This window comes from Meriones unguiculatus, chromosome 12 (genome assembly GCF_030254825.1).
Source record: "Meriones unguiculatus strain TT.TT164.6M chromosome 12, Bangor_MerUng_6.1, whole genome shotgun sequence".
NCBI lineage: Eukaryota > Metazoa > Chordata > Mammalia > Rodentia > Muridae > Meriones > Meriones unguiculatus.
The window spans coordinates 99340426-99355156 of record NC_083360.1 but is presented as its reverse complement, the minus strand read 5'-3'; the positions used below and the strand labels follow the sequence as shown (position 1 = coordinate 99355156).

At 47.0% G+C, this 14731-nt stretch overlaps 1 protein-coding gene across 2 annotated transcripts; it reads right to left on the bottom strand.

Annotated features, from left to right (window-relative positions):
* Positions 1-854: 854 nt before the first annotated feature.
* On the bottom strand, positions 855-8967 carry Lgalsl (galectin like). Of its 2 annotated transcripts, none has more exons than XM_060365197.1 (5): positions 8550-8967; positions 7426-7497; positions 7188-7276; positions 6398-6575; positions 855-3779 (listed from the first exon to the last, which is right to left on the bottom strand). In XM_060365197.1, the coding sequence occupies exons 1-5, from the start codon at positions 8634-8636 to the stop codon at positions 3636-3638; spliced, it is 570 nt and encodes a 189-aa protein (XP_060221180.1). In that variant the 5' UTR covers positions 8637-8967; the 3' UTR covers positions 855-3635. The 2 variants fall into 2 exon arrangements, with proteins under 2 accessions (XP_060221180.1, XP_021504140.1); XM_021648465.2 differs by lacking the exon at positions 8550-8967 and adding an exon at positions 8090-8240.
* Between the last annotated feature and the right edge of the window lie 5764 nt (positions 8968-14731).

The window sequence follows — 14731 nt, the reverse complement described above, 5'->3', positions numbered from 1 at the left end:
TGGGGAGCTCATTGGTCTCTGCCTGGTGGCCTCAGCCAATCACCTCTGGCCTGTCCAGACCAAGAACTGCGAAAGACAGAGCAAGTAGCAAACTCACACCCACGGGCACTTCACTTGGCATGCTGAGGCCAGACAACTTGAGGATAGCTGAGGGAGGAGGATCACAATTTTGAGGACAGCTTGGATTACATAGTGACACCCTGATGGCGGTTGGGGGAAGTGGAAGGAGAGAGAGGGTAGGAGATCCACTGCATCCTAACAGAGAGTGGATAAAGTATAACACTTTAGTTTACCCTTACAGTGGAAGGATGTGCAGCAGCGGAAGAAGATATAATGTAGCTCAAACACATCACGCAGATTCAAAGAAGCCAACTCTCAGACATTATGGGGTGAATGTCATGTGACTCTGTCATTTACAGTATTACAAAATATGCAAAGCTGCAGCAAGGGAGAACAGATAAGTGGCTGCCTGACCAAAGTTAGAAGTTGGAGACATTTAAATATAAGGAGTGTTGAGGGATGAAGCAATGATTCTGTATCCTGATTAGTTACATACTAAATCTATGCAAGCATCAACCTCATAGTACTATGTAACAATTAGTAAGATCACTGCATGCAGAATAGCATTATGCTTTTTATATTTAATTGAAACAGAACTCTGGCATCCACAACATAAGCTCATTAGGTCTTTGGAAGCCTGAGACATTTTCCTCGCTTTTTTTTTCAATGTGGGAAACACATGTACAGGTGGTCTGATAAGCATGGGACAGAGGGGCCACTGTTAAGCACATGGTCTATGTAAGTACATTACAGATCCAGGGCCAAATTCAGCATGTAGTAACCCAGAAGCTATCTTGTAGAAAATTCCTTTATTACAGTGCAAATAACTTTCAGCAGTGACATAATGTAACAACACATTTAACACTTTGCACCACGCAGTAAATAAGAAAGTGTTTCTTTGAAAATACGCCATCATAGGAACATCACCTTTACATTAATGCCAGAAAATGCCATTCTCAAGGCAATAGGGCTCAATCCTTTTTTGGATATTTTTCTCTTAATGCACATCGATTTGCCATTTAATGTATCATCAATTCTATCTCTTAGGGGGTCTTAGAGATGTTGGCAAGATTTGAAACCAGGCTTTGGAATTTAAAAAAATAGTAATTTTAAGACATGTCTGGAACAGCCCAGAAAGTAGAAGTCACTTGACTTGACAGACACATTTACTCCAATTTTGCTGCAGATTGTCCTTACGTATGCAAGTATTTGCCCCGTGAAGCTTTAAATTGCACTTTCCATCCTGAAATTCCCACATTAGACCTCTCAGGCTGAGGAGAGTGTGAACTTGCCCTAGTTTCTAGCTAGTCATTAGGACAGTGGGATGCGTCCCCTCTTTATTTAGCTAGTCCAAAAATCAGCCTGTCACACTGCTCAGATGAATCCCAGGAGGCTGATCAGAGAGGATCCCTTTGACCAGCAGGGTGACGGTTTAACACTGGTTTTTCACACTGAGCAGCCAGGGCTGCTTCTGGGTTAGCTGACAGGTAGAGGAAAGTCACTTCCAACCTGACTCCCCACTCGCCTAGCTTCTGCTGACTTACATGCGTGGCCACTCAGAAGAGCTCTCCCGGTACTGCTTACTCCATGGGTTAAGTCCAAATTCTTACAAATGTTTTTCGGGGTGCTTCCTAAGTCTCCTGACAAACACTCCTACAGAGTAGCCTTTCAACCCATGAGAAATTGATCACAGGCTTAAAAAATACCTGGAGCTACAAAACAGCTCTCATGGCTGACTATGGCTGAGAGGCCAGCCGGTACGTAAAGCTTTTTAAGGTGCAGCTGGTCTCGGTGGACAAGTCTTTGTATATAACACCACAGAACTGTGTGAAACAGTTTCAAAGTTGAGAAGATTCCAAATATATCATCTATAAAAAATTTGTTATTTTAGTTTTCTTTATTTATCTTTAGACTTTGGTTCTGAAACACTGTCTACATTCCTGACACATGAAGATGACATGGCCACTTCAGTGCCTCTGCATGTTGTGTAAAAAAAACAACAAAACCTTAAAAGCAAAGCAGGACAAGATGATGCCCTAATGACACACATACACTGTACAAACAAAACCTAAATTATATATAAATACACAACCACCCAGCACCCTTTCTTCTCCTGCTACCTGACCAAAGCAATGCCAAGGGCCTGTATCTCCAGGGTCTATGCAGTGTTTGAAAGAATGTCCATGACTCCAGGCACCCCTAGCCTTGCAGACACATCAACAGCCAGCAGCCTACTGCTAGAGACAGCTTCAATTTGGTCAGTTCTGCAAGTGCGGGCAAAGCAGTTTCCCTGGAAGCATGAACACGTCTGGCTGGACTCAAAGGCCTGAAATCCTGGGACTTAATCTTTCAGGCGACCTAACTGGAGCCTACCTCATTCTACTTCCTGCAAACCACCAGATCCTGGCATCGTCTGCTCAGGATCTCCAAAGGCATTGCTTAGAGATACTGGGGAGGGTCTCAGAAGAAAAATTATACAGTGAGCTAACAGCCTAAGTTGATATAAGTTATTTCTCAGTACATAAGTTGGGGCAATTTGCTTCTGCCTTACACTGAGTCCTGGAATAATTTTTATAGTATACTATTAAAAACTGATATAGTAGTTATTTTAAAAGTTGTCTATGCAATCCCCTCTTACATGTTTTCCACTAGTTTAATAACAACTTAACGAGCTATTATGTAAATCTAGGGAGTAGTTAGACTTAAGGGAGCCAATATTGTGCTAATCCAAAGGAAGGAGAAAAAGCAGTGCAAACAAAAGTTCACATTATCGACGAAAACCTTAGAGTTTTATCGAAATGTTGCAAATTTCCCCCAAAGCACTTATAGCAGTTATGTTAAGAAGCCAAAGTTGAAGGGTATGGAGAATATGCTCAAATTCTTTAAGATATAAATCCACTTGTTTTATGCTTGTAATACATAGTTTTCCCCCTCGTACCTAAGTTCATAATTTGTAGACATTGCTCATTCTCTAATACAGTAATACATATACTAAATATAAATAAATAACTGAGAAAGCTTAAAAATTTGAGTTAACATGATGTTGTGCCAACAAAACAGAGCCAAAAACAAAAACAAAAACAAAACAACCCCCAAGAAAACATAAAAATCAAATCTTGCACAATCTACATTCTATGTAAATACCCTGACTAAAATGTCGGTTGTGCTACGCAATTCCACTTCAGTGCAGAAATGCATCGATTTGATGTACCGTTGTTTTTTTTTAAGGTCTTTAGCACTTTTGTTTCTAAATATCACCTTGCTTTGAAATGATGAATATCTGCTATCAAATCACAAATCACCACAAATCCGTTTTAGTTTAGTCTGAGTAAAATCCAGCATAAATGTATGACTTTGTTCTGGGCAGAATGGCAAGGTGACTTTCCTGCGAGCTCTCTTCCTCTGGGCAGACCACAGATGAAGATGTCATTCTGGACTGAAACTGCACAAAAAGAGACAGTGAGGTCTGCCTTTCTGTTTTCTCTTCAAGTCTCCAGACCTTGCTAAGACACTTCTTTCAGACAGTTGTGTGGCTGTGGCACCTGATCGTGTTTGAAAGAGAAGTGCTTTAACCATCAGCCAAGTTTGGTGATCTGGAGGTCCCCATTGATCTTTATGGTGTCAATGGCAGATAATGTTTGAATACGATGGTAAAAATCAAACAGCTGGTGTCCATCCACAAACACTCTGAAACGTGGGTGCTCGCAAAGGATCTCCACCTAGAAGAAACAAAGTAATAGCGAATGCACAATTTTGGATGACTCCAGCTGGAAGGAATGAAAAACAAAAACAAAAAACAAAACAAAACAAAAAAACCCAAACCCACACTGTTGAGAAGAAAAGCAACACCTCTAATAAATCTCAAACATCACAAGATGATGACAGCTACAGTACAGAGTTCTGGGTTCCACTCCCCCAACTCTCAATTCAAGAAGTCCAGAGCACAGTCAACAAATCTGCACTCTCACCAGTGACTAAAGATTGAAAGATTGTAAACAGAAGGCTGTGACAGTTCTTCCTATACTCCAGGTAGAGGTACAAAGTAGCAAAGATCTGTTTATATGACACTTCATGCCTTCATGTCTCTTGCTGAACAATTCCATCCCACCTACAGGAGGGCCTCTTCTGAGGCACGATTGACAGCCATTACCAGCATCTAATAATAGTCTAGACAAACATGGTAAACACTAAGGCAGAGAGGGAGGATTACACAGCAATTACTATGGGACCAAGAATGTGTAATTAACAAGGCTTTGTTAGGCTAAACAAACAGCAATTCTACATGGGAAACCTTTCCTTCAACTTCCATGGTTCACCATGGTGTCTGTTTCTCGAGACAGGGTTTCTCTGTGTATGCCTGGCTGTCTTCTGACCATGACAGATGATAAGCTATGATGCTTCTAGAAAAGCACTGGCAGTCACCATGCAGGACTCCCTATGTGATATCAATCACATTTAATTCATATTACTGATTAAATTGTATCATCAAGAAGCTCTATTTCACTCCAGTTTTTGCTGTTGAGAAGCAGCATACTCCTTCTAGTCAGACGCTCACACCCATGAATTAGGCGTGGGGATTTACCACCTGAGATAGCTCAGCCAGTCAAATACTTGCCTAGCCAAGAGGACCCCAGTTTAATGCTCTAAACTCCCACAAAAATGCCAGGTCCAGAATGCACCTGTAATACCAGTGGTGAGGAAGTGGAGACAGGAAACACCAGCCAGCCAGTTTAGCCTAATTGGTGAGAGCCAGGCCAATGAGAGATCCTGTCTCAAAGGAGGAGGATGACAGTGTTCCTGAATCACACTCCAGACCGCAAGCACTGTGCACTCACCACCCATGAAAACACACACACACACACACACCATTTAAGAAGCTGGCAAAGCAAGAGAAGTCCGTTGGGGTTTACCATTCTAACGGAGAAGCTAAGGTAATGAGTAACCTCCGAGATTAGGATTACAAGGGGAACAATCTCATCTCTATCACCGATGGAAAAGTTAGGAACTTTTGTTTTGCCCTAGATGATAAGGAAGGAGGGACAGTCGAGGGCCTTGGGTAGGTCCACGTGAAGAGCGATGTATTAAGGGCAGCTTTGTCTGTTCTCGCTCACCGGCAGCGTGGTTTTGAGCAAGGAGCAATGTTGTGATGTATGGTAAGAGGACTCACGCAGACCACGGCCCAGGCCTGACTGTCGGCGAGTCCTCTTTTATATGACTGGCTTGCGCCTCTTACGTGGCCTGGCCCTGCAGAGGGAGTGCTACTGCTGCCTGATGAGATTCCAACTTTGGGTTGTGCTTCCTGCCTACTAGATAGTTAGAGCAAACCTACATTACCCAAGCCCAAGGGAAGAAATTTGTCAGCTTGTGACCGTGACACAGAAAGCCTAACGAACCCACAGGGGGAAATAAATACACAAATAAGGACTCATTAGCAAAGGGAACAAGAGAAAATGAAAAATTAGCCACTGAATTGTTTTAACCCCATAACTAATAAGGTTTTGAGCTACTTAGAGGCCGAGAAACATGAAAATTCTGGATACTAATTAATATTTAACAATCAATCTGACAATTGGGGGTGGGTTATCGCTCTATGCCTAACACTGTGTTCTGTTACACAGAAAATTACTAGATTATTATTAATATTATCTAATAATTAGTCTCTAAACTCCCACAAAAATGCCAGGTCCAGAATGCACCTGTACTACCAGTGGTGGGGAGGTGGAGACAGGAAATACTTGGACTTACCGGCCAGCCACTTTTACCTAATTGGCGAGATCCAGGCCCAGGAGATAATAATAATTTAATAATAAATTATTACTCCCAGCCTGGCCTGATGGCACAGGCCTGTAATCCAAGTTACTCCGAAAACTGAGCTGGGAGGATTATAAATTCAAGGTCAGCCTGGACAATTTAATGAGATTCAATTTCAAAACAGAAATCACAAAGTGGGTTGGGATCGCAGCTAAGCTGTAGAGACCTTATCTAATGTTCACAAGGCCTGGGGTTCAATCCCCAGAAACATCCCCAAAGTAAACAAGTAAATAATTAATACTTCTGTATTGGCTAAGTAGAACTGTGGTTAAATATTTAGCAATTAGGTATGCATTTATGCATCCATTAACAAAACATAGGGGCTGAAGAGAATCAAGAGCTACCATGGTAAGCATTAATGTCTATCAGCAAGCAGATGTCTTTTGTTGTTTTTTAATTCTTTTCTCATGGCCGGGCAACAAGTTTCTTGGACAGGAAGAACTTCTTAAAGAGCTCTTGGCACACAGTAGATAAGGAGTAAGCAGGGGCCCTCCCAACACTGGGCTGCGGTACTTGAGGTACTTACCCTGAACGGCTGGTCGGGGATGAATGGAAAGTAAGGGATTGCTGACTGCTCTTCGCCCCTTTCTCCTGAGATACAAGAGTTTCTGAGGAGCTGCCGGTCTGTGAACACAGCCTTGAGTTCAATGGCCACATCGGCCGGAGGATCTTCGGAATCACCACAGGTCAAGCTGATGGCAAAGCTAAAAAGGAAACAGTGTCACTTAGGCGGAGTTGGATGTAACATTTTAACTTGACCCAATTCCTCCTCCTGTTGGCTCATCTGCTTTTAATGGGCTGCTACTGTTTACACAGGGTTTAAACACAGAGAAGGATTACACTCAAACCAATAGATTTTGTTACCTAAAGCAGGCTCTGGTGAAAAGTTTGGTGTCATTGAAAATAACTGCACTGAAGACTTCAAACGACCCAGGCCACCTGTGCCTTAATCCGCTTTAAAATTCTCAAAAACGGACCCAGAGTTGATAAGAGAAATGTGTTGTAAGTTTGTTTCTTATTTGTTTTAATAGCTTTGGTTACAACTACAGTGTTTCCAAACCAAAAAAAAAAAAAAAAAAAAAAAAAAAAAGAAAGAAAGAAAAAGTCTTTTGGCCTCCTCAAGGGTCAAAGAGAAGCTGTAGGCCTATTTTTACCGTCGCTGATATAAATAGCTATCTGGAGAGATGATGGCTAGGATTCCTACACATTCTTTTCATGGGAACATGGTACTTTCTTGGCACTCCTAACCAGCAACGCTTCTACAAGGAGAGGAAGAGGCGGCGGCGGCCTCGGCTCAGCAACCGCAGGGCCCGTACCTTTCTGGGTTGAGGTCCACGATGCCCATCACTAACACCTTCTTGCCTGGCCGCATACCACCTTTAATGTGCCCGCAAAACGGAACTATCTGCAGAGGAGGAGGGGAGAGACGGGAAGTTTACAGGCTGTTAGCGAAGAGCCAAGCCCTCCTCGGAAGACCTGACCCACCAGAAAGCAAGCAAAATGCACCAGAAAGGAAGGGGGTAAAGGCAGCGACAGCGAGCACAATGACTTTACCAGTCGTGGGAAGTACACGTCGGCTTGAACCGGAGAACCCAGGGAGTTGTTTAAGTGCCCATCATCAAGTTTCTAAAAATAGAAGCACACAGATTGGCTTTCCGGAGAACCCCTGTTTGTTAGGAAGCGAATGGAAGGACGGGGAGCCAACACGGACGTGCCAGTGCCCGGCAGCCCTTCGCGGACACTCGGGCGGTCCACGCACGCTGCCTCTTTATAGCCCATTAAATAACCGCGAAACAAAACCCGGCCTGGCCACCGGGGCTAAAGCCTCCGATGATCCCCAGACTCTTCGGAGCGCATCAAATCCAAGGTCGCCGCCCTCCGGGGACGCAAGAGGCCGCGTGGGTGGGCTGCAGGGACCCCTCCCAGCACACACGACCCCGGAACCCCTGGCCGCCAGGCCTGTCCTGGGGGGCCTGGCTGGGTGCAGCGCGAGCCCCGGGGTGCGGGGCCCTTGCCGGGGGGGCAGCTCCCGGCCCCCCCAGCCACCCACGTGCACGCACACGCTCCCTGCGCGCACCTGGCCGGCGCCCCGCCGCCCGGAGGCCCCGAGCGCCCACCCCGCGGCGGCCGGCAGGTACGGCGCCTCCCGCAGCGCCCCGGGGTGGCGGCCCTCGCCGCGGGCCCGCCGGGCTCCCTCGCGGGCGGCCCCCGCACTCACCACCACGGCGTCGCTGTCGGCCACCGACCCCGCCATGTTCCTGCAGCGAGCGGCGGGGACGCGGCGGCGGCGGCGGGCGCGGGTCCGAAGCGGGCGCGCGCACACGGGCGCGCACACGCGGGGCGCGCACGCCCGGGGCTGGCGCGGCCGCGGGCTCTGGGCGCGGAGCGGAGGGGAGGCGGGCGGCGCGGGGGGCGCGGCGGCGGAGGGGGGACGGTGGCGAGGGCCGCGGCGCATCGGCCCGGGGCGGCATTTAAAGGCGGCCGGGCCCGGCTCGGGGAACCGGGGACCGGGAACAGGGCGGGGACGCGGCCCGGGCGCTGCGGCTGCTCAGCGTGCCCTGCCCCCCGGCCATTGGACCGTGGCTGGAGGCCGCGGAGGGCGGGGAGGGGGTGGGGCCCAGGGAGGGGGCGGGGAGCACTCAGGTGGGCCAGGTGACAGGTGCTAGGGGCCCGCTCACCGTCTTCTGCGTCCTGGGGCTCTGGTGGGGTGATAAGGAGCGGGGGCCTAGGGAAGATGGGGGACTCCAAAGCGGGAGACCCGGCATGGCTGCTGCTTTCAAAGAATTCCGGTCGACTCGAGAGGAAAGATAGTTTCACTGTCTGGGTGAGGAAGGGTGGAGGGGTTCAAGGCTCGCAGAAGAAGGAAGCAGCCGGGCGTCTGCCGAGCGCCGACCAAGTCTCTGTTTCCAGAGAGGCGCGGACATGTCGGGGTCCCCGGAAAGCTTTCTTCAGCAGGTGCCTGGCCAAGTCGCCAATGAAATTGCCACAGCCGCTGGCCTCAGCTGTTTTGCTTCACTTGCTTGGTTTGGGGTAATGGGTTTCTCACCGACAATCTTGCGACATTCTTTGTGTGTCAGGGAATGCACTTCTCTTTCACTGTAGGCTCGGACTCCTTTGTGGTCGCCCCACATTGGCGTGATTATGTAACTTCTCAGATAAGGCTGTATCAACCTACCCTCCATTGGGTGACACCCTCGGCTACCCCAGGGTACTCTGTGCGTCACCGCACTAACAAGCAAAGAGCTTGAGTGAGCTGCTACAGTCCCGGGGGCCCTCTGTGGGGCCTGTCATCGCTGAGGCTTTTGTGTTTTAGTTTTCCCTTTATGGGCCCGTGCTAGTCGCGGCCATCTCCGTGGTGCGGGGAGCATTACCGGAGCATGTCTGTAATCCGCAGTCGGGAGCCTTTGTGGAAGTGGCTCTCAGAATTAGCCACTGAAGTGAGCTGTAACTGTGGTTCCCGTTTTGCTCTTGTTTAGTAGTCTGAGCTCAGAAATGACACCTTTTAATTATTCTAAGATATTAGGCAATTATAGGAAACTTGATATTTTAAAGTCGCCCTTTGATGATGTGAGTTTCTGAGAGTCTAGTATAGGGAAAAGCACTGAAGTAATTGTTATTAGCTAAGAGTGGTACAGTATATCATGGTGATTATAATTTCGCCCCTTACTCTGAATAATAGCGTGCCCTAACTTCTTCACCAGACATGATGATGATGACAACCATGATGTGATGCCAATCTTGAATTATTGTGCAGCTTAGTAAAATGGCTTCACACACCTTCCCAGGAAGAGCACCCAGCACAGCCTAAGCAAAAGTCTTGAGTGCCTGTCGTCGACCAAGAAAGAACTGAGGATAGGCAGGGACCTGGCCGAGACTACATTGTAGTGAGGAAAGGCAGACAGAAGCAAATATGCAGTTACTCCGGTAGGAAAGATCCTGGAGCATCCCAGAGCAACGTAAGGCAGGGGGGGAGAGCGTTCAGGACGGTTCTATTTAAGTGGGATAGTTTGGTGAAGTGATACTGAGGACTCTGAAGGAAGGAGGGAGGAAGGGAGAGAGGGCCTGCCTTCCAGAAGAGGCTGCTGGCCCAGGAACTGTAAGGATGAAAGTTCTCAAGGTTGGTGCGGAAGCACAGGCTAGGCCTTGGAGAGGCCTTTTACTCCAAGGCAACGGGAAGATATTGGCTGATATTGGCTGGAAGTGTCTGAGCAAGGAGGTGAGGCTTTGGTTCTGGAGGTCCTGGGAAGCAAACCCTGGCGTGTACGGGACCAGCATGCTGCCTCTGGGCACATCCTGGGTGGTTCACTCTGCTGTTGATGCCTCGCGCTTGCTCGTCCGACGAGGGCCTGAGAACAGGCGGCCACGAGAGGACAGGAGATGGCAGCCTCTTGCTGGTCCAGGAAGGGGAATGGCGGTGTCCCCGGGACAGGGACCCTGAGGAGACCCGGCAGGTCCCACCACCAAGCTTTGGTGGTCTGTCACTGAGCTTCTCTTAGGTCTTAGGAGTATCTGAAAAGCTGTGTGTGGGGCACCCTCTACATTCCTGGGTTCAGCGTGGTGCTGCAGAATGAATGAAACTCTCCAGGCTGAACCTTGCGAGTTGCTGAAGATGGGTTTCTTACATCTGAGGGTATAAAGAATTAGCAAGGTGCGGAACCACCTGAGGCGTGTTAACATGGTAAATCGCCTTTTATTAAAAAAAAAAAGCTTGATTCTTTCTCAGTTTAAGTGATTATTTTTTAAAAAGAGTTTTTTATTATGTATTCTGCCTGCATGTGTGCCTGCAGGCCAGAAGAGGGCACCAGATCACATTATGTGATGGTTGTGAGCCACCACATGGTTGCTGGGAATTGAACTCAGGACCTGTGGAAGAACAGTCCGTGCTCTTAACCTCTGAACCATCTCTCCAGCCCTAAATGGTTAATTTTATATACAGTGATCAAAGAGAAAATCTAAAAGATTGTCTTTGTAACTAAAATCTAAGCAGGGTTGATCTATTTCCTTCACAGAATTCTACTAAAGAATTAATGAATTTTCCTCAGAGCTGTAGAGTGAAAGACAGGCACACATTTCACTATGCTTTTCTTATAGATGTTTATATCCCAAAAAGCTTAACCACAGGGACTGTTGCCTGCTTTTGATCACTTTCCCCTGATAGGGCTGCCTCTCCACAGACCCCAGGGGAAGAGGACTCGCTCAGTCCTGATATGACTTGATGAGCTGGGTTGGGTTGTTGTCGGTGGGGATCCCTTTTCTGAGAAATAGGAGAGAGGGATGGGGGAACAGGGAGGGAGGGTGGGAACAGGGAGGAGAAGGTGGGAGGGAGCTACAATCAGTATGCAAAGTAAATAAATAAGAATTTAAAACCTGCTTGAAAAAAAAAAAAAAAAAAACCACCATGACCCGCTTATGAAATACAAGCAGAACTCATGGTGAGTGTCATTCCTAGGAACTGCTTAGACGTTCTAAGGAACTAAAGTCTAAGGCAGCAGCTGTCAGACAGGGTTGGTCTTAAAAAAAACGTAAGCAAGGCTTTGAAGATGGACTTCTCAGATTAAAATCAGTTCGCTCTGTGTCCTTTGATTCTGTATACTTGCAGATTTCTGATTGTGTGAGGAGAATGGTGCCCTCATACTGTGCTGCAGCTCAGCCATTGCCCTGCCAGTATTGCTGAAAGAAGTGGACTCACAAAGGTTTGTAAATGTTCCACCCAGCACCTCTAACAGGAAGGATGGCCATCAGAGCCCTCTGGGTGTAGCTGGGAGCTCAGAGTGTCTCTGCAATAGTGATACTGTGTATAGTTTGCATTCTGTTGAATATCACCAGGTTAATTTTGATATAAGCCAGATGTGATGTGCTTACCATACCCAAATACTTATTAAAACGGATGCCTCTCTGAGACAGTCTCTGTGCTTGTTACTCCATGACACTAATTCCCTCAGACTCCAGGCAGGGGAGGGAGCTGCAGCCCACTCTGAGGAAAGGTACTCACACAGTTCTCTAAGTCCATTCAGCATTTAGTTTTTAATACTTGTTTTTGACCAAGCCAGTCCTCACTCATAAGAAATATTCACACAAAGCAAACAACAAATCAAACAAACAACAAAACCCAAACTCGGCATTCTTTGATTTGCCTACTTAGGTAGGAGGACACATTTATCAAGCAACTTTTCTGTATGTTAAAAACATGATTACAGTTTTTAATTACTTTAAGAACTATGGCCCAGTTATCACATAATTCTTTTAGAGATACACAGAATTTTCTCATACCCAAACAATTAAGAGCCAGCTGTAAAACTTGGCAGTCAACACTAGCTCTGAACATTTCATTAACTTCTGTTATTTATGGGGAAGCTAGACCCAGCCTCCTGTGTGTTTTAATTACAAAGCAAAGAAAGCCTCCCTTTGCAGAAGATAGTCATGACCCATTCCCTGGAAGAACATGGGGCTTCAAAGAGTGTAAGTTCCACGTCCCCTTGTCCCCTTCCAAATAGCTTCCTTCCGTGAAAAGCAACACAAACCTGGCACAGGGGCAGAGAAAGAAGCCCTCAGAGCCAGCGTTGTGAATGGAAGGTGTTTTGAGCCTTGTTGGAGTAGACTCGTGCCTGTTCTGAGAGTCATTACCACACACCCAGGCCTTCTCTCTACTTACCTTCAGGGATTTCCAAGAGCTCACTGGTCTGAGACCAAAGCTCTGTGCAGGGAATATGACAGGTCTGTGCGGCTGAACCTCAAGCCCAATTGCATTCTCCTCATTGTTTCTGTTTTCAGTTGTTGGCACATAGTCTTCCCTTCCGTGGTTTCCAAGATTTTATTTTCTTCTGTAGTGGTATGAGGGCTTGCAGTTTTTCAAAAATTTGCCTGGCTTGGTTAGGTGGAAAGAGACACTCTGTCCCTCTGGGATAAAGAATCTCTGACCCACAGGAGGGAAACCAGGAGTTGTAGAGGAAACGCTTAGCCGACACAGATTGCCAGCCCCTTCAAAGCTAGGGACTGACGGCTCAGCTTCTACAAGGAAGATGGAAGTTTAAACTTACTGTCCACATTTGAACGCTCACATGCTTTGCATATTTAACAGCTCATTGAGCTAGGCTCTGCTTTGGTTGCTATTTTGTTAATGTTTTCCTTTCCCAAAATAAGGCCAGGCATGGTAGCCCAGGTCTTTAACCCTAGCACCGAGGAGGCAGAGGCAGGTGGAGCTCTTGTGAGTTCCAAGATCAGCCTGGTCTATCCAAGGAGTTCCCCAGGGCTATGTGAGACCACCCCCTGCCCCTGGGAAAACAACAGCACACGTATCTTCACTGAAAGCATTTGGCTCTGGGTGTCTCCAGGGTGCCATTGCTACCATAATGTCAGGGCTACGGGCACACCGGCTCAAAACATGATTGCCCATTTCACCCACAGCGCACCTCTTTGGCATATTTTCAGCTGGTATCCTGAGAATTTGCAGACAGGGGTAGCTCTGAAATTTTCACCTCTCAGGGAAAGAAGACTGCATTAGTAATGATGTGTATCAGAAAGTGGGATGCCCTGAATGACCTTATGCCTGAGAGGCCACAGAACCAGACAGCCTTTATTCACCATGCGTTTCCCACCTTCCCAAAACACCCCAAGCCCTTGTTCTCCGTAGCTCAGGGGCTATGCAGCCTTCTGTCACCTGCCCCTTCTCTGATTCCGTTTTTCTGAGACTCTCATGGCTAGGTGTATAATTATGATTTTGCTCCTCTTAATCTCTTTTATGTCAGCTTAATTCATAGCCTAGCAGGGAACTAGGAAGGCAAAGGGAAGCCATCTTCCCATCCTATCTTCATATAACCAATCTGCCTCCGCACACTGTCGCTTCCCTGTGGAAGCACGGACTATTCAGAAAGAGTCTCCAAGCCTCCCTGCCCACACTCTAGCCTGAAAAAGTGAAGATACAGTGCATTGAATTCAGGGACTAGTTCCAACATCCCCAAGCAGGTAGCACACTTTCCATCTACATCCGGACTTTCTGATGACTCAGATAAAACTGTTGGAGTGAATGCATCATAGATTTAGTGAACTACTGAAGAAAACACTTTTTAATATTTCTTTGTGGTGCTCAGGATGAACACACGTGTATACTGAGCTGGACCTGCAGCCTGAGAACATTTTAATTAAGAACTTCAAATTGACTAAGTTTGTTACAGGCCATCCCTTCACAATGTTGGTAGCTCCTGGTCCAGAGTTGGGACCTTGTATATTAGGAGGCTTTGAGCTGGGTACCACTTTTCATGGCTGCCTGGTGTAGAGATGGGATGGAGCAAATATAGTGGGGGAAGCATCTCCATCTTTTCTTAAAAGCCACCTCTCTTTTATTACCCAGAATATATAAAAGTAACTTTGGGAGAGAAAGTAAAGTCACTGTGTGTATCTTGTTTTGAGATGGGCTCAGGCTGGTCCTCATCCCTCCTGCCTCAGCCTCCCAAGTGCAAGGATTACAGGTATATATAATGACTCTTGGCTTGATCCCTGGAATTTTCTGTCAGGGAAAAGCCCAACACGAGAAAGACCTGTACCTCGTACTTGCGTTTAGGTTCTTATTAGAGGAACAAGGATTTTGCTTCTGATTCCCACCTTCTCGCCTTGCTTTTTCTGCTAGGTGTCTTGCTGGGCACCAGTCTGGAATATTGTCTCACTCAGGTCTTCCCAGACAGCTCTGCTCTGACACCAGCTGCTTAATAATGTAAGATGGTGTACTTCCCAGAACACAGCTTCTCCCCTGGACCAGTTGGCCTGTTTCATTGCTGGCCCTCTGGACACTCCCCTGTTTTCTTCCATGAGATCTGGGCTGGCTTTCCCAGCCGCTTCCTCCCTCACAGCCTATCTTTAGCAGTTA